We start from the raw sequence: 22,002 nt of genomic DNA on the forward strand, positions 1-22,002 counted from the left end.
AACTAAGCCTCCTCTTGCACCCACCTGGCTCTGCTTCATTTCTTGGGATAAACTCCTCTGTCCCTGGAAGACTCCAGGAGTAAGGGGCAGTTTTCTGTCTATAGCAGACAGTTGTAAGCAACACCTGAAGGAGAATGTTCCTTACAGCTGGATGGAAGTGGGGAAGAGACCCTGGGTGTGTTTATGTAAATAGTTTGCTCCTGCTTTACTTAAATTTGTTATCTATTCAGCAGATGGACTGGTATTTTGCTCACTGTAATCAACTTCATTTGTGACCCAATATCAGGTAAATTTGTATTAAATGCAGGAATAGCTAAGCTATGGTAATTTTGTGGGAATACAGAAAAGTAGGACTGTGTTAAGTTGTTACAAATGAAAGGGCTCACGCTTAGGACAAAGAAACTTGCTAGGCAGGGGCTCAACTTTCAGAAGCCTATGGGAGAAAGCAGTGGGAGAAGAAAAGGTTATACTGATTGTCAGCTTATTTGGCTTTTCAGGCCTGGACTGGTTTGATCTGGTTTCCTATCCACCCCCACTCCCCCCCAGCATTCAAAGGAGATATCTAAATAGGCATTTCTAAGTGCCCCTTTCTCACATGACTTGTGCGGGAATTGCCAGTTTTTCAGCCTGCTTGGTAAGAATTGAAATCACTGGCAGCTGAAATCACTTGGGACTGAGAAGCATAAGTCACAGGCAGCCAAAAGGTGGAGGGCAGTGAATGGTAACTGACAGCCAGCAGGGCCGCAGTGGAGAGATGTAATGAGTGGCCAGCAGAGCCATAGTGAGCAGCCACCAGGATGGTGGCAGAGTTGAGACAAAAGGCCAGCAGGGCAGTGGCAGCAAGCAGTGAGTAGGCGGATGGGGAGAGACCAGCAGAGTGAGTAAGATGCCACTTTACCACCCCATACTGAGGATGGGATTTGAACTCTGCAGATGCACTTCTGAACTCTGGAGCTACACTGACTAAGGGCAGCAACTGTGAGCAGGGTGCAGAGCAGGTTGGGCACGAGAAGGGGACATTTGGGTTGCTGGACGTATGAACTCGGAGCAAAAGGACATTGCCCAACCTACTTGGAGTAGGACTTATCCTCACGGTTTGTTTATGAATCCTCTGTAGTATTTTCCCACACGAATGCCAAATTAATTCCTTCCCTTTTATTAAAAGTTTCCTTTCTATATGCACAGTCTGTGCTTTGTGCGTGGGGAAGCATTGCCCCTCAGAAGCACTCGGGGGCGGTGTGTGAATTTCCCAGGTTATTGGGTGCGGGGCTCAAGCCCGTCCTTTGTTGTGCGCATGGAGAGGAACACCTAGAAACTGAACCTGGTCCGAACTGTTGCTGGTTCCACCTGGCAGAAAGGTTACAGAATGATGCATCCATGTCCCTTGCACCAAGCCACGATCTCTCTCTCTCTCTCTCTCTCTCTCTCTTTAATGTAGCATCATGCATTAAGACTCTAAGAACGGACATGCTGGGTCAGACCAAAGGTCCATCTATCCCAGCATCCTATATTTCGACAGTGGCCAATCCCAGTTGCCCCAGAGAGAATGAACAGAACAGATAGTCTTTGGGTGATCCCTCTCGTGTCATCGATTTCCAGCCTCTTACAAACAGTGGCTAAAGACACCATTCCCACTTATCCTGGCTAATAGACATTGATGGACCTAGCCTCCATGAATTTATCTAGTTCTTTTGTGAGCCCTGTTAAAGTCCTAGTTTTCACAACATCGTTTGGCAAGGAGTTCCACAGGCCTGCTGTGTGCTGCCTAAAGAAAAACTTCCTTTTGTTAAGTTTAAACCTGCTACCCTAGTTCTTAAGTTATGGGAACAAATAAATAACTTTTCCTTACTCACGTTTTTCAGATCTGTCATGATTTTACAGAAGGCTTTCATGTCCCCCTTCAGTCTCCTCTTTTCTTAGCTGAAAAGGTGCAGTCTTTTTAATCCTTTTTCATATGGTACCCATTCCAAACACCCAATCAGCTTTGTTGCCCTTTTCTGAACTTTTTTCAATGCCAATATATCTTTTTTGAGATATTAATATTCAAGATGTGGGCATACCATGGATTTAAATAGAGGCAATAAGATATTCTCTGTCTTATTCTCTATCCCTTTTTAAATGATTCCTAACATTCAGTTTTCCTTTTTTGACTGCTGCTGCACATTGAGTGGATGTCACAGTTTGCAGTATTTAACTCTAAGGATCTCAGCTCTTTCTAATTATTTTATGGTACCTGGTAATTCGTGGAACATCCCACTCTTTTCTCTCTGACTACACTGCACTGTCAAATAATTTTGAGGGTTCCTTTCTCCTCCCCCCCCCGCCTGCCCCTCAGCCACAGGCAGTGTTACACATCTCTTACCTTTACCCTATTGTGCTATTTCTGTCTCACCAGCTGTCATTTTTCAACCACTATGGAACCTTCAGGCACCAACATTCCATCTGCCTCTCAAAAGGGACCCTGCCCTAGAGGGAGTTTATTCTCTATTAAAAATATAATATCCTTCTCTGCTGTTTAAGTCAATCTGGTTCCCAAGAAGAAAACCACTCAAATGCTGTATCGTGCAAACCCTTTATACTTGTTCATGTTTGGACAAGGGGTTGAGAGTGTTCAGTGGCTGCTATTCAGGTTGCCACAACATCTGTTTATTATTTATTTGATTTATGATTTGAAGTGAGCTTGTGTTCTTTGCTTATGACAGATGCTTTATTATTATTTTTATTCCTTCAGCCTTCTTAACTATCGGGCATGGCAGTTCTGGTTACATCTCACTTTGATTTTCATCTCTCCTACCTTAACTGAAAGACCAGAGGGCTTTGAGAAGTGTTAACAAATGATTTTTACCAAGACTCCTTCTCCTAAATTAGTCACTGAAGTGATATAGGTGTTTACTAAACAAAAACACAAACAAGAATAACAAAGAGTTACAAGTAGTCTAACAAAAATCTCCTCTAGGTTGCTCAGCTTTCACTTTCATCGTTCTTTTGATGTTCTTGTTTCACAATATTTTCAGTTGTCAGAGAGCTTTCCAGCTTTCCAGCCTGGGACCTGAATTTCTAATGTAAAAAAACCCAGCAAAACAAACAAATGCCAAGAAATTTAAAAATGCAGGCCCTCTTTATACATGATAAGGAAGCAAAATATAGCAAAAGCTCTGCAGATTATCTGTAATTGTTTTCATGTTTTCTCTGGTGCATTTGATTACATCACTAATGAGTTTATTCAGAGAAAGCGGCCTAGAATCCTGGGATTCATTACCAGCTCTGCCAGTGACTGTGACCTTTGGTAAGTCCCTTCTCGTCATTTTTCCATCTATAAAATGGTGCTAATATCGCTCACCCATCCTCCAGTAGCTTCTGAGATTAAATATCTGTTGTTTGTAAGTGCTCTGAGATCTTCAGAGGGAAGGTGTGTCAGATATGCAAAGTGTTTCTGTTTTTTTAATATACATTTTGATTTTAAATGTTCTTTCAATAAATATTTACAATTCATCTATAGAAGTCTGCCCTATGAAAGGGGGAATTTTATTTTGTCATATTCAGAATTTAGTTCCAAATCATGGGTCCTACTTTTGGAATTTTTAGTATTTATAGCACTGAGAACAAATCTGGTAGCATTTGAAGTTTATGTACCAGGTTATAGACCTGAGATTTTTATTTGAAGCCTTTGGTAGTCCCCCCAAGAGCAGGGCAAAAATGTATGTCAGAGTAGAAACTTACCTTGTTTGTGTGCAACAAATGTTCATTTAGTTAAAGACATTAATTTCTTTTTACCCTTGGCACTAGTTACTTACATGAAGCATTCCAGGGAATGCATGTTAGTTTTGCAAAACTTCAAATTAGAATATAAACAAATCCCAGAAGTCTGGTGAATGCACTCCCACCCCTGGGGAATCCTTTTTTTCATTTAAAAAATCCTATTTTCCTTATCTTTTGATCAGTCCAACTTCAGAAAACATAAATAAAGTTATCACTCAACATGAGACTTCCTTATAGGCCTTGTCTCCTGTCCCGCCGAGAGAGGTCACCGATCTATATTACTCTAATACTCATTTATTTCCTTGTCTGTGGCTCTCATTGGATCATTCTCTTACATCCTGTTTGTTGTGATGATGATATCTGTGTGAAGATGGACCTGAGATGCAGTATTTGTATCAAGAACTAGATTTCAAGTACACCTAAGTTTGAGTGGGGTGAGGTGTTGAATTCCGATCCAGGCTTGATCTATTACAGAACATGGGGACCAGCCGTAAAGTTTGAATTCTGTAAGCTCTTGAGGGCTTGTAGGGTTTGGGTCCAAGCTCCTCTGTAGATTTGGCACTCAAGGTTTGTAACTGTTGAGGTCTATGCCAATACCCTCACTGACTTCAAAGATAAGATCTATGCCAATACCCTCACTGACTTCAAAGATAACGGGATTGAAACTTGGGTGTCAGATTTCAGATTTCTTTTAACCTGCTCCGTTTCCCTATATTCTAATCACCCCACCATCAGCGTAAGACCTTCATTTCCCCAGTGGGTCTTGTAAAATGTAGAACATCACCTTAAATAATCTTAGCCAAGAGTAAACAATATGAGAAGGAGACTATCTTGAACCACTTCCTTCTACTTTCAGACCCATTTCTCTTTTCTGTGGCTCTCCCTTCCAGTCCCACTCACTGGAGACTTCTCTCCATGTCTTTCAACATTTTGCCATTTTTCAGCCTCCTTTCAGTTCCTCCTTGGAATGTTCAGGCACCAATATTCCATCGCTATATTTAAAGGGATTGTAAATCTGTTCCCTGCTTAATTTTTGTATATCTATAAATCACTTTCTCTCTAATCTCTTGTTTTACCAGATTACAGTAAAGAAAGCCATTCAAAGCATTCAGAGGTCTTCAACATCCCCCTTTCGCTGTGTGTGTTTGTGTTTGGCTGTGGCAACAAACAACAAAGTGTCTCTCACTTACTGACTCCTTGGACTGGTGTCAGAGTTTGGCAAGCTAATGCTTTTTCAAGTACAGTGGAAGCTCGATTATCTGGCAACCCTGGGGAACAGGGATTGCTGGATAATCAAATTTACCACTCACCCGACTCGGCTGACACTGGTGGGAGCAAGAAGGGGTGCACCACTCCCAAGGGCTGGGGGAGCTGTCCTGCTGCTACCAAGGCTGGCAGCGCAGACAACCCCACTCAGCTGGCCCCAGCCAGGGGGATGGTTCTGTAGCAGCTTGCCCTGACCCAGAACCCGGCCCCACACAGCCAGCCCCAGCCGGGCTTTGGCCAGGGGATCAGCTCCATGGCAGCTGGCCCCGGTCTGGAAGCCAGCCCCATGCATGTGGGGAGGAGACAGTTCCATTGCAGCTGGTCCCAACAGAGTAGCCGGCCTGGGTACAGTGCCCTGAGTACCGGTTAACAGAATGTGCTGGTTATCCGAGTGCCAGATAGCACGGGTTTTTGCTGTACCTGAATTCAGGGTCTCTCTTCTAAAGCACACTTACTGTAGTGCAAAGGTACAGGCTGACCTTCATGAGAGCCAGCTGGAGTCCCCCTGCCCATTTCCATACTTACTATAAAGGTATAGGCTGGCATTTGTGACTCCCAGCTTGTTGGCAGCCACGCAGGTGTAGTTGCCATAGTGTTCTTCAGTGACATTGGCCACCATCAGGAGGGACTGGCTCCCCTTGCTCTTGATCTCCAGGCCATTAGCGCTGTTTATCCTGAGAAGCAGAGAGAAGAGATGTGCAGTCCACTAAGATCAAGTAGCTCAGTTCACATCACATGGGAGGAGAGGTGGCAAGAGCAGGGGAGAAAAAAAATGAAAGTAGGTGGGGGTGGCAAAAGGCAGTGGGATAAGATGTAGAAGGGATAAGATAAGAGAAAGAAAAGAAGAAACGGATTGGAGGAGCAGACCATGAGAGATGAAAAGAAAGCATGAAAGTAGTGGAAGAAGAATAGTGGAGGAAATTGACAGAAAGAAAAGAGAGGTGGACTGAAACATTAAGAACACAAAAACAGCCACGATGGGTCAGACCAGAAATTCAGCTAATCCAGTGTCCTGTCTTCTGACTGTGGCCAATGCCAGGTGTCTCAGAGGGAGTGAAGGGAACAAGGAATCATCAGATGATCCCTCGCCCGTCACTCATTCCCAGCTTCTGTCCAACGGAGGCTAGGGACACCATTCCCACCATTCTAACAGCCATTGACAGATCTACCCTCCAGGAATTTATCCACCTCCTTTTGAATGCTATTAAATTCCTGGTCATCACAAAATCCTCTGGCTAGGAGTTTCACACATTAACTGTGAGTTGTATGAAAAAATAGTTCCTTTTGTTTGTTTTAAACCTGCTACCTATTAAGGTGAAGGCAGAATGACAGCACTGAAGAAGGAAACAAGATGCAAAAAAGAAGAGTGAAATGAAGAGACGCTACACCCATCTGACATCCTTGAGTGCATGTATTATGTGCTTCCCTGTGATAAAGGGGAGGAGGCACTGCCAATAATCAAAGCCAAGCTCAATCGGCAGTTTGCTGGATGGATATAAAAAGCTGTATATGGCACATTAGCTAGGATGTTCAAATAAACATGTTCTAAAATGCCAGTGTAGGCAAGGCAAGCTATACTTTTAGCATGTGCTAAGTGGTTGAGTTGAAACCCTGCCTGGTACAACCCCCTCTTTAACAAGTTACAGAGTGAACCCCAGGGGTGAAGCAATATTTGGGTATCATTCCCCTGGTTATTTATTTTTCCTTTCCCATGCTGACACACAGCTGCGGTGGCTCCAGGCTGGAAAAAGCTTGTTGCAACCAATGGACTGTATTTGGTTATGACTCCTGATCTCATGCCACCCAGGGTAAGTTCCACATATGCTAAGGAGAAGATCACACTGGTATAGAGAATGTTAGCAGTACTTATTTTGTAAAAAATGAGGAGCCGGTACTCAGCTGGCTCCCCAGCTCCCCCACTGCCAGTTCCGTGGCTGGGGCTGCTGAGGTGCTGGTACTCAGTACTGGCACAAAAAATACTCAATATAAGCAACTGCTTTCCTCAGAGTTCAGGGAAACATGCTCTAAAATTACCTTGGTTGGAACTTGATCACAGAACCAGCATTAATACCATGTACTCTTGTGGAAAGGTTGAGAGATTTTTTTCATGAAGTAGATCATCAGAAAGATGGCACTTATGGTGCCTTAATACCACACTATCATGCTGGTGCCATATGAACTCAAAGACAAGAACACCAGCCATTGAATGACCCACAGCACTTCTTTCGGCACATAACGATGATAAACAGCGTTTTATTCAAGTCCGGACCAGGCCTATCCTGCTTCACTTGTATTAACCCTATGCACCACTACAGAGACACAAACATCTCCTGGGTTGCTATCACCCCTGCCTGGAGTACTTCCTCTGGAATGAAACTATGTACTGCTGTGGTGTATGCGCTGGTCAGACGTGCTGACTGGGAAAGGGGAAGAAGGGGACAGTTGCCACAAGGCCTGCCATTTCAAAGGGGCCTGGAGATCTGGCAGCAGTGATGGCTGAGCTCTGGGCCCCTATAAAGTGCCACAGCATTGCACTGTGGCTCTGTGGTCTGGGAGAGGGGTGGCCAGTGTTGCAGTCTGGGCAGCAGTCTGAGATATGAGATGAACTTCAGCTCATATGGCTTGTGGAGGGTTTGGTGTGTGCCATAAGGGGGGCAAGTGGGAAATCTACTCAGCTTTTGAAGGAGGAAGAATAAGAAAGAAGACAGACAGTATGTTTACCTGGTGTCATCCCTGTACCACTCAAAATCAGGTGTGGGCATTGCCGATGCCTCACACTTGAGTAAGGCTTGTCGTCCTGTGGCAGCTTCATTGCTCTTCGATTCAGTGATAGTTGGAGGGTCTGCAGAAAAGAAGCACACTCATGTCACAATCGTCCAGGCTCAGGGAAGCAATGAATTTATTTTGGGGTTGGCTGGGCAAACAGAGACCTTTTGGGAGGATGGAGAGACCTGCAGATACCAGTTATATCAAAACAGATGCACTGTCGCTTTCCTGACATTTTCATGCAGGGCTTTCAGCATATTACATTAGGCCTGGTAATGCAATATATACGGATAAGTATTTAGAAATGGAAACTTGATATGAAGGGTTGTGGGGTTCACTTATATAATTTAACTGGCAGGGGAGTGTCCGTCAAGGGAGATTTTTTTTCCTAAACATCCTGCTTGGATTTTTCTGCTCCAGTAGCATATCTCTCTGCCATGTGCATGGAGACAAATCATTCCCACTCCATTGGACCTGAGGCATGAGCTGAGTCATGGAACAAATACCTTTACTATGGACCTGAAAGCTGCACTACTAGACTAGTTGCAGCTTTAAATGTTCTGTACTCTTGTTCTCTGCCAAAGACCCAAGCCCCTCGCTTTCAGCATTTGTCCTATTAGCCATGCTTCATGGCTCTCAAAAAAAAAACATTCTAGACATTTTGGCAGTCCATTCCTTTGCCTCTAATCCTGATTTGCCATGTTTCTGGAGTTGAAAGGCAAAGATTCTTATCCTGGATCAGATCCACAGGCATATTTGTGTGCATGTGTGTGTGTGCGCGCGCACGCACGCGAGTTATGCCAGAGGGGGTCACCTGAACCAGAGATAGATTCAAAGTTTGGAGGCAGTTAGATCCAGGGATTTTGTGTCAGGCCCATCCCTAAATAAAGTAGGAACCTGCCCTAAAACATTAATCCAAAAGAGGAGACAAACAGGAGAATTTTTTGAGGTTCAAAGAATTTTTTCCCCCTTTTGGTTATAGCTTCAATTGCCCTTGCTGCCTGCACTGTCTGATGCTGTAGGAGCAAAGGAGAGTCAACATCTTGAGAGGTTTCTTCCCATGGCTTTTCCAACATCAGATGAAATAGAAATGTCTACAGTAACAGCTTTTCTTGAGACATTTCTGACCTGATGATCCAAGAATTGTGGATAAGCATCTCTGCTTCTGAATAAAACAAAACAGCAGAAATGTAGCACTTTAAAGACTAACAAAATGATATCTCTGTTACTATTCTGCTTCTGAATGATTATCCAAATAACCCTTATGAGCTTTGGCCACCATTTAAGAGCCAGCTCTCATAAGAGTTCTCCCTCTAAAACTGACAGCTGTCTTCATGTTGTGAGAAAACCAAGAGGGAGCAAAGTCAGACCGCTTGTGTTTGTGATACTATTATGGATTCCAGAAGCTTTGATCTGTGGAACAATCTACAGCCCCTGCTGCTTTGATCTCTCACACAATAGAAGTGTAAATGTTTTCTGTGTGTATGGAGAGTGAGTCTTTAGGTGGTAATCTCATTAGAATTTATGCCATTTAATAGAAAAGGGCACTTCAGTTTAGAAACCTGAGGTGGAGACAGCAAGCACAGGACAATAAGAAAAGATAAGGCACATAATGTCACAAGCATATGCCTGCAGATATGGGCACTGAGAGAAAATGATTATAAAATATCACAGAGAGGTAGCTGTGTTAGTCTGTACCTTCACAAAACAAAAATGCAGTCATATAGCACTTTCAAGACTAACAAAATAATGTTATGAGGTGATGAGCTTTCCTGGGGCAGACCCACTTCTATCTCATACACTTACAGTGATACCCTTCCAATGCTTTGTCTCCGGCCTCTCCCTGTTCCTCCAGTTCACACCCTATCCATCCTGTTCAGGCCACACATTAAGTCCTGTCCTACTCTTCTGTGTTTATGCTCTGGGGAATCATAAAGACTGCTTTTTGCCTGGAAAAGTTCATTTGGCCAGAATATTAAACCAGTCAATCCTGTATATGAAGGGAAGCTCGTCCCTTAGGAGAGATGCCAACAAGTGTTTTTTGTACCAGCTGTGATACTGAGACACCCTTCACGGGCCTGGCTGAGGATGTCATCCGTTGATTATGAGGTTGATACATAGCAATTTAACTTTTTGGTGCAGTGATGTCAAAACTGTAAGCTCCTGGGGGCAGGGGGTATCATTTTGTTCTGTTTATATAGAGCTGATCACGAAGGGTTCTTTTTCTATGACTGCAGCTCTATGATACTACCATAACAAAAACAATAGAATGATATGTGGGTGTTCTCTGTTTGAGCAGGTGTATGTTAAATAGTTGCTTTGCACTGACCTAGCTGTGCAGGTTTCTACTCTCAAATTTGTCTCCAGCCAATGTAATCATCTTGTTACGGCAACTCAGTGACCCGGCTTTCCCATATGGTGCTGAGCCACTGTTGACCTATTGTTGTCAATGCAGTGCAAATGACCTACATGGACTGGACCGTCCTCCAGCAGCTGTCCCACTATGCCCAAAACTGGCTGCTCTGGCCCCAGTTGTGAACTCATTTGCCACCCCTCTCTTTAAAAATCCTGAATGCCAAGCTCAGAGAGCACACCTAATAGCATTCCCTTGTTGTTCACGACCACCCACTTTGATTTTCAATGAGTCTTGGAGCACTGGAGATGTTCCAGAAGACTGTCTGAAATCAGTCTTTAAAAAGAGCAAACTGGGTGACCTGGGTAATCATAGGCCTGTCAGCCTGACGTTAATTCCAGGCAAGACAATGGAGTGATTGATAGGGGATTTGATTACTAAAGAACTTAAAGGAGGGTAATGTAATTAATGTAAATCAACATGGGTTTAGAGAGAACAAATCCTGTCAAACTAATGCAATACTCCCCCCTCCTTTTTTTTTGTGCTGAGATTACAAGTTTGGATGATAAAGGTGACAGCAATGACATAATATACACAGATTTCAGTAAAACGTTTCATTTTCACACAACATTTTGGTTATAAAATGAGAACACTGTAACAGCAACATGACATATATTAAGTGGATTAAAAACTGGCCAACTGATAGGTCTCAAAATGCGATGGCAATAGGGGAATCAACATGGAGTGGGATCCATGGGGAATCAGTTCTTCGTCTTGTGCTAGTTAACATTTTATCAAAGATCTGGAAGAAAACAAAATCATCACTGATAAAGTTGGCAGTTGGCAGAAAAAAAAATTGGGGGAGTGCTAAATAAAAAAGAAGATAGGCAACTGATTCGGAGTGATCCGGATCGCTTAGCAACGTATTCACACAAACAATCCATGTTTTAATATGGCTAACGTAGAAGTACATATCTAGGAAAAGAGCTGCAGGCCATACTTACAACATGAGAGACTGTCCTGAGAGGCCATGAGTCTGAAAATGATTTGGGGACAATGATGGGTAATCAACTGAAGAAGCGCTCCCAGAATGACACTGAGGAAAAGAGCTAATGTGATGCTTGGCTGAGTAAACAAGAGAATCTTGTGTAGGAGCAGAGGCTATTTTACCTCTACATGTGGCATTAGCAGGACTGCTGCTGGGATACCATATCCAGGTTGCTGACCACAACTCAATAAGGATGTTCATAAATTAGAGAAGGTTCAGAGAAAAGCCACGAGAGCAACTAAATAACTAGAAAACATGTTGTAAGATACAAGGAGCTCAGCATTTAATAACAGCCTTCAATCTAGCAGAAATAGATGTAACGTGATCCAATGACTGGAAGCTGATGCTAGAATGGACTGAATTCAGACTAGAAATGAGGTGTACGCTTTTAATGGTGAGAGTAATTAATAATGGGTCCAATTTACCAAGAATTGTTGTGGATTCTCCATCACTGCCAATTTTTAAATCAAGACCTATTCTGGGGAAGGTTTATGGCTTATGTTATGCAGCAGGGCCGAGCAGATGATCACAGTGGTCCCTTCTGGCCATAAAAATCTATGCCATGTGCCGAATGCATATCAACTGGAGTAGATGGAAGGCATTAGAGCCTTGGGGCTGAAAGGAGAAAAGGCTGCCCAGGCATAGCTACAGAACAGTTGTAGAAACATAGACATGTATGAGTAAATTGCACAGGGGATCCAGAGAAATGGATCCAACAGGGACCAGCAGCAATGTCACATGAAAGCAAAGGCACAGTGACAGACATACCAGAAGGCCAGCGACACAACACAGTCTGATGCAGAGCCAAAGATCTTTTGCTTTATACTGAACTGAATGCTATACTTGGGACACAGACCCTTGCTGTGAACAGGAAGAGAAAGGGGCAGGGGGATGTGCGACTGGGAGAGCCAGCTACTTTCTGAGCCAGGATCTGTTTGAGACTGTGGCAATTTACTCTCTCCTGGAAGCTGATGCAAGGTGCTCTCAATGCAAGGGAAGAATCCTTGGCTTAAGTGTGTGAATGCACTTTCCACTGCAGTGTTTAAAGGGTTTAAAGACCAGGCAAGCACAGGTAGTGACTTTTCGTTAATTGACTTGTACTAGAAGAAGGAGCAGTACTACCAAAATAGGTAGCATCATTAATTGCTTTACATCCCCTGTAGGCTTAGGCAGAGGGGCTAAATGGAGAGGCTCATTTGTACACACTGGGATGTCCCTTGAATCTTCCTGATAGATCTTGATGAAACGTCTATGGTGGTACCCCACAATCCTCTCCTGAAGATTACCGGAGATAGCAGTCTTATTTCTTCCTCTGTGGTAGGATACTTTCCCACTCCAGTCTGCAATAACTGCAGCAGATGCTATTGCATTAAACAGGCTAGCAGCTTATGGACTTAGGCTGCATCTGGAAGCTGGCAGCAGCTCTGTATGTTCTCTGTGCCTTTGTAACCCACAGGAATGAAACATGAGCTAAAATCACCACCGCTGCTGGAAAACAGATCTCCATCTCATTCCACCTTGTTGCCGAGAAGTGCAGTGCACAGGCAGTTCGCAGCTGAACTGTCAGTAAATATACCTTGTTTAAAACTTCACAGAGACAAGGGAAGGGAGTTCCGAAACGTAACTTCATTTTCAGTTGTGACTCAACTGATGATGGCACGTCTGTGTATTTTATCTGAACTGGTTGCCATTGCAACCTCGAGCGTTCCCCCTCCGCACTCGCAGAATGCCTGACCGTGACAAAGAGGAGAGACAAGAGGACTTAGGATGACATCTTCAGTGAGATCCTTCAAGCCAGTGCTGCATCAGACCGAGAACGGAGGTTATGGAGGATGAAAGCTGCAGACAGTATGGAAGAGGAATGGGCGGGAAAAAGACCCAGGAATCAAAGATGGAGATGCAACAGGACAAAACTGGACTTCTCCAGCTGCAAACATAGATGCTGCAGATTCTTGTTGACCTACAAGTTCAGGAATCATGGGCTCGTCTCCTTTTGCCGTCAATGAAGAATTCCATTGTAACACTTCATTATCTCTTCCTCCTCAATTTTTCACATAGGATCAAGAGTCATGGCCATATCCAGGACCAGATTCACTCTCCCAGAGGCCTGGACCTACGAGATGTTTTACGGCACTCTAGTCTCTGGGGTGCAGACAAAAATGAGGGATTTGATTTGTGGGAGAGGTTTGCTGGGGAGTGGGGCGGAGCTGTGGAGTCTGGGTGGGAGGTAGGGTGCAGAAGTGGGCTGTGGTTGGGCTGTGGGGACAGGAGGTGGAGTGCAGAAGGGGGCTGAGTGTGGAGGTGCAGGGGATGGGTTTGAGGTCGGGCGGAGAAGAGGGCTAGGGATGCTAGGTCTGGTTGAGAGGTAGGGTACAGGAATGGGCTGGAGGTGTAGGTGCAGGGTCTTGGTGGGAAGCAAGGTGTGGAATCGTGGGGTGCAGGGTCCGGAGGTAAGGTAGGGTGCAGGAGAGGGTGACCCCCAGGGCTGAGGTCTGGGCAGGAGGTAGCATGCAGAGGGAGCTGTGAGTGGGAAGTGGCTGAAGGGTACAGGAGTGGCTGAGGATAGGGCTGCGGGGTCTGGGCAGAAGATAGGGTGTGGGGAGAGGGCAGGGCATTTGGGAACTCACCTGGCACAACTCCTGGGGAGAAGAGGTGGCTCTTTGTGGCCCTGTGCTTGCAGGCACTGGCCCCTCACCACTCCCATTGGCCAGTTTCCTACCTATGGGACCATTGTGGGTGGAGCCTCCAGGCAAGCACTGCTCACAGGAATGCGGGCAGCTCCAACAGGGAAGAGGAGGAAGGGCAGTGCTCAGAGCTGCTCCCCTCCCTACCACCAGGCAGAGCAGCAGCATGCAGGGACTTTAATTGCTGCATCCCAGGGCCCTGCAACATTCATTGCTACAGGACAGAGCTGCGTGGGTTCCTTGCTTCTGTCAGAGAGGATGGGCAGTGAGAAAGGCTGTGCATGTAATTTATTGGAACATAAGCTTTTGTTGGCAAAGACCCACTTCGTCTTTGCCCACGAAAGCTTATGCTCCAATGTATCTCTTAGTCTATAAGGTGCCACAGGACTTCTCCTTATTTTTGTTGGTACAGACTAACACAGCTTCCCCTCCTATAGTTGTCAATAAAAGGAGTGAAAATTATGGGATGTGGATGTCATCATAGGATGGAGAAAATTGCATAATGGGAATGAGCCCCCTTGCTCCGAATGACCTCTGTGTGACTTGTTTCTGCCCCAGCATGAATTGCCAAAAATTTCCCAAAAGATATTGTGCTAGATGTGAATTGCACAGTGGGATACCTACTTGCGGTGCACCGCAATGTGCACAGAGAAGGTACTCCTGGTGATTGTGTACAATGCTGATTCAAGGAGTCAAACACGCCCCTGCACAAACATCATAAACACTTTGGCAGCTCTATGCCCAAGTGAGTTGCCTCAACCAGAGTCTGTAGTGTAGCCAAGCCAAAGATATAGGGGAGATGGTGACAAAGCATGGGCCTGTGTGGATTGATACTCTGTGTTCCATATAATCTTTTACAAATATTACATGGATGCAAGGATTCTGAACCAGCACATTTCCCATTTTCCTAGTGTAACTGCCCCCAGCTGGACTCAAACTCAGTGTGTGAACCAAAAGCCTGCTGACTCGCAGCTAAAGCTGTAGAAGAGATTCATTCTTTCTCTAAGTAAGTGGCCTAAGTGCCACTACATGGGATACGGAACCACCCCCAATAGGTGCGTACATTACACTAGCACACCTAGTGAAGTCCGACAGTTCCTGTCTTTATGCTGTATTACAGTTTATTGTTTCTAGAGCTAAAGTCCAAAATTCCCATTCTGTGGGAAATCTGAAATATTGATTTTTTCATTTCAAGTTAGAACATAAAATAGTAATTTATAATGAAGTTTCATGTATTATATTTTGATCTGACTTGACATAACAGTTCAAATACTTCAATTATTATACGAACCCCCAAGTCAAAACAATCTAGTTGAAATGTTTTGATTTTACTGAACAAAATATTTTGACTCCATTGAAACAAAATATCTTAACTGTATGACATTGAAATGAATCATTTTGATATTTTTTGACAAAATTTGAATCAGTTAATACATTTCTGCATAATGTTTTGATTTTTTTCAAATGAGCATTCCCTCCTCACAGAAAAACAATCTCCAGAAAGTTTTCTACTAGCTCTAATTGTCTTTGTGGCTATGTCTACACGTGAAGCCTACATTGAAATAGCTTATTTCGATGTAGCAATAGACTATTTCGATGAGTAACGTCTACACGTCCTCCAGGGCTGGCAACGTCGATGTTCAACTTCGACGTTGCGCGGCACCACATCGAAATAGGCGCAGCGAGGGAACGTCTACATGCCAAAGTAGCACACATTGAAATAAGGGTGCCAGGCACAGCTGCAGACAGTGTCACAGGGAGGACTCAACAGCAAGCCGCTCCCTTAAAGGGCCCCTCCCAGACACAGTTGCACTAAACAACACAAGATACACAGAGCTGACAACTGGTTGCAGACCCTGTGCCTGCAGCATGGATCCCCAGCTGCCGCAGCAGCAGCCAGAAGCCCTGGACTAAGGGCTGCTGCCCACGGTGACCATAGAGCCCCGCAGGGGCTTGAGAGACAGTGTCTCTCAACCCCTCAGCTGATGGTCGCCATGGCGGACCCCGCTATTTCGAAGTTGCGGGACGCGCAACGACTACACGGTCCCTACTTCGACATTGAACGTCGAAGTAGGGCGCTATTCCTATCCCCTCATGGGGTTAGCGACTTCGACGTCTCGCCGCCTAACGTCGAAGTTAAGTTCGAAATAGCGCCCGGCGTGTGTAGCCGTGACGGGCGCTATTTCGAAGTTACTGCCGCTACTTCGAAGTAGTGTGCACGTGTAGACACGGCTTGTGTATGTTAAATAGATCGCCTGGTGTAATACATTTGTTCACTCAATGTAAGCAACTGATGTGAACTGACATGATTGTAGGGATTCTATGCTTACAACATACATATTAAACAATGACTACAATTGTAAAAATGGTGCAAACTGTGGAGACTGCAGATTATCCCTTTTAATTTTGTTACCCTTTTCTTTACTTTTTCCAACACTCATCCACTTGAACCTCTGTACTCGAGAGCTGTGTCTACATGTGTCCCTCCTTTCAGAGGGAACATGTTAATGAGGGAATTCAGAAGATGCTAATGAGGCACTGACATGAATATGCAGTGCCTCATTAGCATAACGGCAGCTGTGCGCAATTTGAAAGTGTTGCTTTCAGAATGCACACATAGAAAGGGCCCCCCTGACTTCAAAAGCCCTTTCTTCTTAAAACTTGATAGGAAGAAGGGGCTGGGCTTTCCAAGTCAGGGGGTCTTTTCAAAAGGCCCCATTCTATGTGGGCAGCTTGCATTCCAAAAGCATTGCTTTTGAACTGTGCGTGTCTGCCATTATGCTAATGAGGTGCTGTATATTTATGTCAATGCCTCATTAGCATCTTCCAAACTCATGTGTAGACACAGCTTAGGTGTCCCTAATCTGGGAACAATTGTGGTATGGAGGAGGAAGGGGGTCTGTATGCTGCTGCTCCCCTTCCTGCTCAGTTGAGGGGATAGCAGTGCAGAGCTGCTTCCCCTGCTACTCCCATAGTGGTGTGGGGTGGTGCCTGGAAGTGGCAGGGTGCACCAGGTAAGCACCCCACCTCCATCCTGCTCCCACCCAGATTCTGCAACACCCCCTGGCCAGGCAAAATTTTTAAACTGGCTGTGATGGGATTGACCAGGCCCTGAAGTCCCTTACTGGAGGCTTGTGGTCTTGCCACAGCCTGCCCCAAAACAGAAGCCATAGAGAAGTCCTCCAGGCGGACTAGAGAGGCTGTAGAAGAAACCAGCCAATCAGGAGCCAGAAAAGAGTACAAAAAAGTTGCAGAACCAGAATCAATTCAGTGTCACTGGAGATCTCAAGGAGAAAAGACTGGGGTGGCTGGCTGATTGAGGGAGATCCAACACTACAGAGCGCTCCAAGTGGAAAGAGACTGTGGGCTATCTTTGGATAATGATGGGATGCAATAGAGCTCTAAAGTAAGGGAGATGACATTGCACACCCCTGAAAAAGTGGCTTAGGGAATTCAAGCAGCATTTAAAATGGACTTAGCAGATAGCTACTTTCTAAAGGGTACCTGAGCTCGGGCCTGAAGTCAAGGATGGGACTGCCCCTGCTCCACCCTCCACCCCCTATTAACAACTGGGAAGAAGTTGCCTGGATCTTGGCATCGGAGAGGGAAAGGGAATTGGACTATAGTGACCTAGTCAAAGAGCAGGAACTAGATGGGTCTTGAGACAACCCAGACACTGCCTCCAGCAGGGGAAGCCCTTGGCAAGCACTCTCAATCAGAGTGAGAATTAGATGGCACCAGGCTGGCCCCCTGGTAAATATGTACCCTGGAAGGGGGCTTATGTTTGGCACACAGGATGTGACTCGGCCAGGGGGCTGCATAGCCAAAAAGGCTGAAAAACTGAGATAGTGCAGGCGCATACACTTGAAAAAGACAGGGGCACTCATGGGAGGTGAGTGCCACTCCAGTACACCGGCATACCCTGTTAGCTTTCTTTGACTGCCACTGCATATTGAGCAGATGTTTTCAGAGAACTCTCCACAATGACTCCATGGTCTTTCTGGAGTAGTAACAGCTAATTTAGCCCCCATTTTGTTTGTGCAGTTGGTGTTATATTTTCCATTGCACAATGTCCGCAGGGATCAGCACAGAATTCTGTCTCCCATTTCGTTGGCCAGTCACCCAGTTTTGAGAGATTCCACTTGAATTCTTTGCACTCAGTTTTGATCTTAGCTATCTTAAATAATTTTGTGTTATTTGCAGTCTTTGCCACTTCACTGTTTACCTCCTTTCCAAATAATTTAGGACTGTGGTGAACAGCACTAGCTCCAGTACATATCCTTGGGGGAGTCCTCTATTTACCTCTCTACATTATGAAAAATGACCCATTTATTTCTACCCTTTCTTTCCTTTCTTTTACCAATTTCTTCTCCATGAAAAGACCTTCCCTCTTATCCCAGGACTGCCTCCCTTTGCTTAACAGATTTTGGTGCTGGATCTTATTAAAGGATTTCTGAAAGTCCAAGTACACTCCACCACTACTGGATCACCCTAGCCTGCATTTGTAGGTAAGTTAGGCATGATTTCCTGTACAAAAGCAGTGCTCAGTTTTTCTCAGCAAACTGCGTTTATCTAAGGCCATGGCTACACTAGCCTCCGCCTTTTGCAAGGGACATGATAATGAGCCACTTCGGCAGATGCTAATGAGGTGCTACCATGAATATGCAATGCGTCATTAGCATAATGGTGGCCACACACATTTCGAAAGTGCTGCTTTTGAAATGCATGCCTCCCATGTAGACGGGGCCTTTCTAAAGGACCCCCTGGACTTCGAAAGCCCCTTCTTCCCAAAACCAAATGGGAAGAAGGGGCTTTCGAAGTCCGGGGGTCCTTTCGAAAGGCCTCTGTCTACATGGGCGGTGTGGGTTTCAAAAGTGGCACTTTCGAAACATGTGTGGCCGCCATTATGCTAATGAGGCTCTGCATATTCATGGAAGCACCTCATTCGCATCTGCCGAAGTGGTTCATTACCATGCCCCTTCCAAAAGGTGGGGGCTACTGTAGCCACGGTCTAAAGGTCTGACAATTCTGTTCAGTTTGCTTGCTACTAGAGTTAGGCTTATTGGCTTGTGATTGCCAGAATAGCCTCTGAAATCTTTTTCTTAAAAGTGGCTATGACATTAGCTATCCTCCAGTCCTCTGGTATAGAGATTATGTGAGTGACAGGTTACATATCACATTCAGTAGTTCTGCAGTTCCATAGTTGAGTTCCTTCAGAACTTGTGGGTGAATATTATCTGGCCAGGTGACAGACTACTGTTTAATTTATCAATTTGTTCCAAAGGCTCTGCTACTGAAACCTCAATACGGGACAGCTCCTCAGATTTGTCATCTAAAAAGAATGTCTTAGATGTGGAAATCTGCCTCACATCCTCTGAAGTGAAAACTGATGCAAAGAATTCATTAGCTTCTCTGCAATGGCCTTGTCTTCCTCGAGTGCTCCGTTAGCACCTCAAATCATTCAGTGGCCCCACTGATTATTTGGCAGGCTTCCAGCTTCTGATGTATTTTTTTTTCCTGTTAATTTTTGTTTCTTTTGCAAGTTGCTCTTCAGTTTCTTTTTTTGGCCTAACTAATTATACTTTTACACTTGACTTGCCAGATGCTTCTTTCCATTACTCTGAGTAGTATCTGACTTTCATTTTTTAAAAGATGCTTTTTTGCCTCTAACCACCTGTTTTACTCTGCTTATCCACAGGGGCATTTTTTTGGGTCTCTTACTGTTTCTTTTTATTTGGGGTATACATTTAAGTAAGCTCATGTCTACTCACACCCTGGTATTGAATCGTGTCAGATTAACTTTCTAGAAAGGGCAAAACCTGGCTAATATTCACCAGTTATGTACTATTTATTAACTATGTGGACATGATGTGAGTGTTAGCTAATGAAACCCCAAAAGAGTTAAAGGTAGTAAAAGTCACTCTGTGGAGAGGCCCTTACCTGTTCTCTGCAGATGCATAGGGAGTCTGTGTTAGTGCAGTTTACATGCTGAGGTTCTGGAAGAAGATGCAAGATAGAGTCCCTGCCTACCATTCATGGACCTCTTTTATGCACAGATTCCTGGGGTGTAGATCACACCCACTTTGCTGCTGACTAAGGGAGTGTAAGCAGACTAGTGCAAATGGGTCTGTGTATAAGGGAATTTAAAAGCCCGTCTAAAATGCCACGTTACTGTGCTGTAACTTTCTCACTGAGAGTTGTGACAAACATTCCCTCCCCCTGCCCCATACATCAAGTTACTGTGCTGTAAAGTGCCAGTATAAACAAGCTGTTTACATCTCACACCTAAATTTGTTTCTTGGACTCTGATCTAACTCCTGTCACCCTTTTCATGGTACTGTTCTTTGGACAGCGTCTATACATGGACTATACCGACCCTTTTAGGGAGCGAGAAAGGGACCCTTGCTAGAAGAAAAGGAAACTGTGCAGATACTTTTTTTTAAGTCATTCACCAAGCCCAGGGCATAATCTCTGCCCTTGGATGAGCTGCTCTGATTTTAGGGCATTCATGTCCCACAGTAGAATATGACCCACTTCTTTCCTTTGAAAAGAAATAGAGCCCTGCCATCATGACAGAATGGGAGCTCACCCCCATCTGGTTCTAATGTACTCACAGTTCACAGTGACCCGGACTTGCTTGACGTCTGCCGAGGAAACTTCATTGGCAGCTTTGCACTCGTACTTGCCCGATTGCTCCCGGGTGATCCCTAGGATCTCCAGATACTCTTCTTCACCTTCAAATTCTCTCCCTGTGAGGAAAAAAATATACAATAGCATCTTGTTAGGTGGCATGCAGTTGGGCAGCTCTCTCTTCGGCTGTTAGATGTGACAGATCATGACGTAAGTATCCACGAAATCATGATGGAGGGCAGCTACTTTGAGGCTCTCTCAGTGACAACAGATGGAGGCTATTTTTAAAAGGCAGCCTAGCTTCTGGAAAACCAAACGGACCCAGGCCAAATGCCAAACGCCATATACCACCTCAGTCTGAGTATTCTGGCCAGGACCAGACATTCCTAGAAGCAAAATCTCAAACTTGCAAGAACAAAATTAGTTTAATAAGTTGTTTTAATGCCAAAACAACTCAGACATATTACAATCGGTTCTGTCGTAGTTATGACTCCCATACATTGGGACATATTTTACTTCTAGCTGTCGACCATGAGAAGCTGTGGAATCATTTTCTGTCTCTGAAAATCCAAGCTTCCAACCCAAACCACTATTGACAAGACAAAGTCCAGGAGTACAATAGACCTTGAAGTCAATTGTAGATAGGCAGTTCCAGCTATGGTAATTGCATAGTTGGAATCAACTTATCTACAATCGACTTACCGAGCTGTCATCACTGTGGGAGGTCGACAGGAGAAACTCTCCTGTTGACCTCCCTTACTCCTTGAGAGATTGACAACTACAGGTGTCAACCGTTGAGCCCTAATGGTTTGATTTTTTTTTTTTTGCGCAGCCCCACTAGGTGCATGAAATCAAACCCCAGACAATATACCCAAAACATACAGGAAACAGCTCCATACTGAGAAATACAAGCCATTGGGAAGTAAAAGTGACCCCCAGAGATCAATCAGTAGTCACTGCAAACGCTAGCTGTCCTGTGCAAATAATAAACAACTTCTTTTTTAACTGGGTTCAAGAAACTGCTTTCAAAACTGGGTTAGAGAGGGAGTGTGAGTCAGATCTGGGTACCAGGAATCAGTGTATCTGTCTGTGGCCCTGCCTTTGAGGTTGCTGTTTGACCTTTGGTGAGTCAGTTCACTCTCTATTGCTCAGTCTCTCCATTTGCAAACTGTGGCTAATAATACCCCACTGCAAAAAGTGTTGTGTGGTTAAACCATGTAAAGCACACTGAGATCCTTGAAAGGAAGGTATGTGAGGAGTGTAAAGGGATAAGATTTGTATATTTACACCATCAGTCTGAAAATCAATCTGGGACTCTCCCTAGAAGGATTGTGTGCACTGCTGGGCAGAATCACAGTGGAAGAGTATGTTTCTGTCTTCACAGTATTCACAAACTGGATAACACAGCCAAACAAACCCCCCACATCTAATCTCGCTTGGAAAGCAGATGGTCAGATGTTTAGACTCGCTCAGTCCACAGAAGATATCTCATTGTT

At 44.6% G+C, this 22,002-nt stretch overlaps 1 protein-coding gene across 1 annotated transcript in view; it reads right to left on the reverse strand.

Moving 5' to 3' along the window:
* The window catches only part of LSAMP (limbic system associated membrane protein), a 548,487-nt gene that overhangs the window by 33,373 nt on the left and 493,112 nt on the right, over positions 1 to 22,002 (reverse strand). The window contains exons 5-7 of the mRNA XM_075000343.1: positions 20,491 to 20,625; positions 7,747 to 7,867; positions 5,551 to 5,699 (exon numbers count right to left, since the gene is read on the reverse strand). Of these exons, the coding sequence (XP_074856444.1) occupies positions 5,551 to 5,699; positions 7,747 to 7,867; positions 20,491 to 20,625 (405 nt within the window). The remainder of the gene's footprint in view (positions 1 to 5,550; positions 5,700 to 7,746; positions 7,868 to 20,490; positions 20,626 to 22,002) is intronic.

Source organism: Carettochelys insculpta, chromosome 1 (genome assembly GCF_033958435.1).
Source record: "Carettochelys insculpta isolate YL-2023 chromosome 1, ASM3395843v1, whole genome shotgun sequence".
NCBI lineage: Eukaryota > Metazoa > Chordata > Testudines > Carettochelyidae > Carettochelys > Carettochelys insculpta.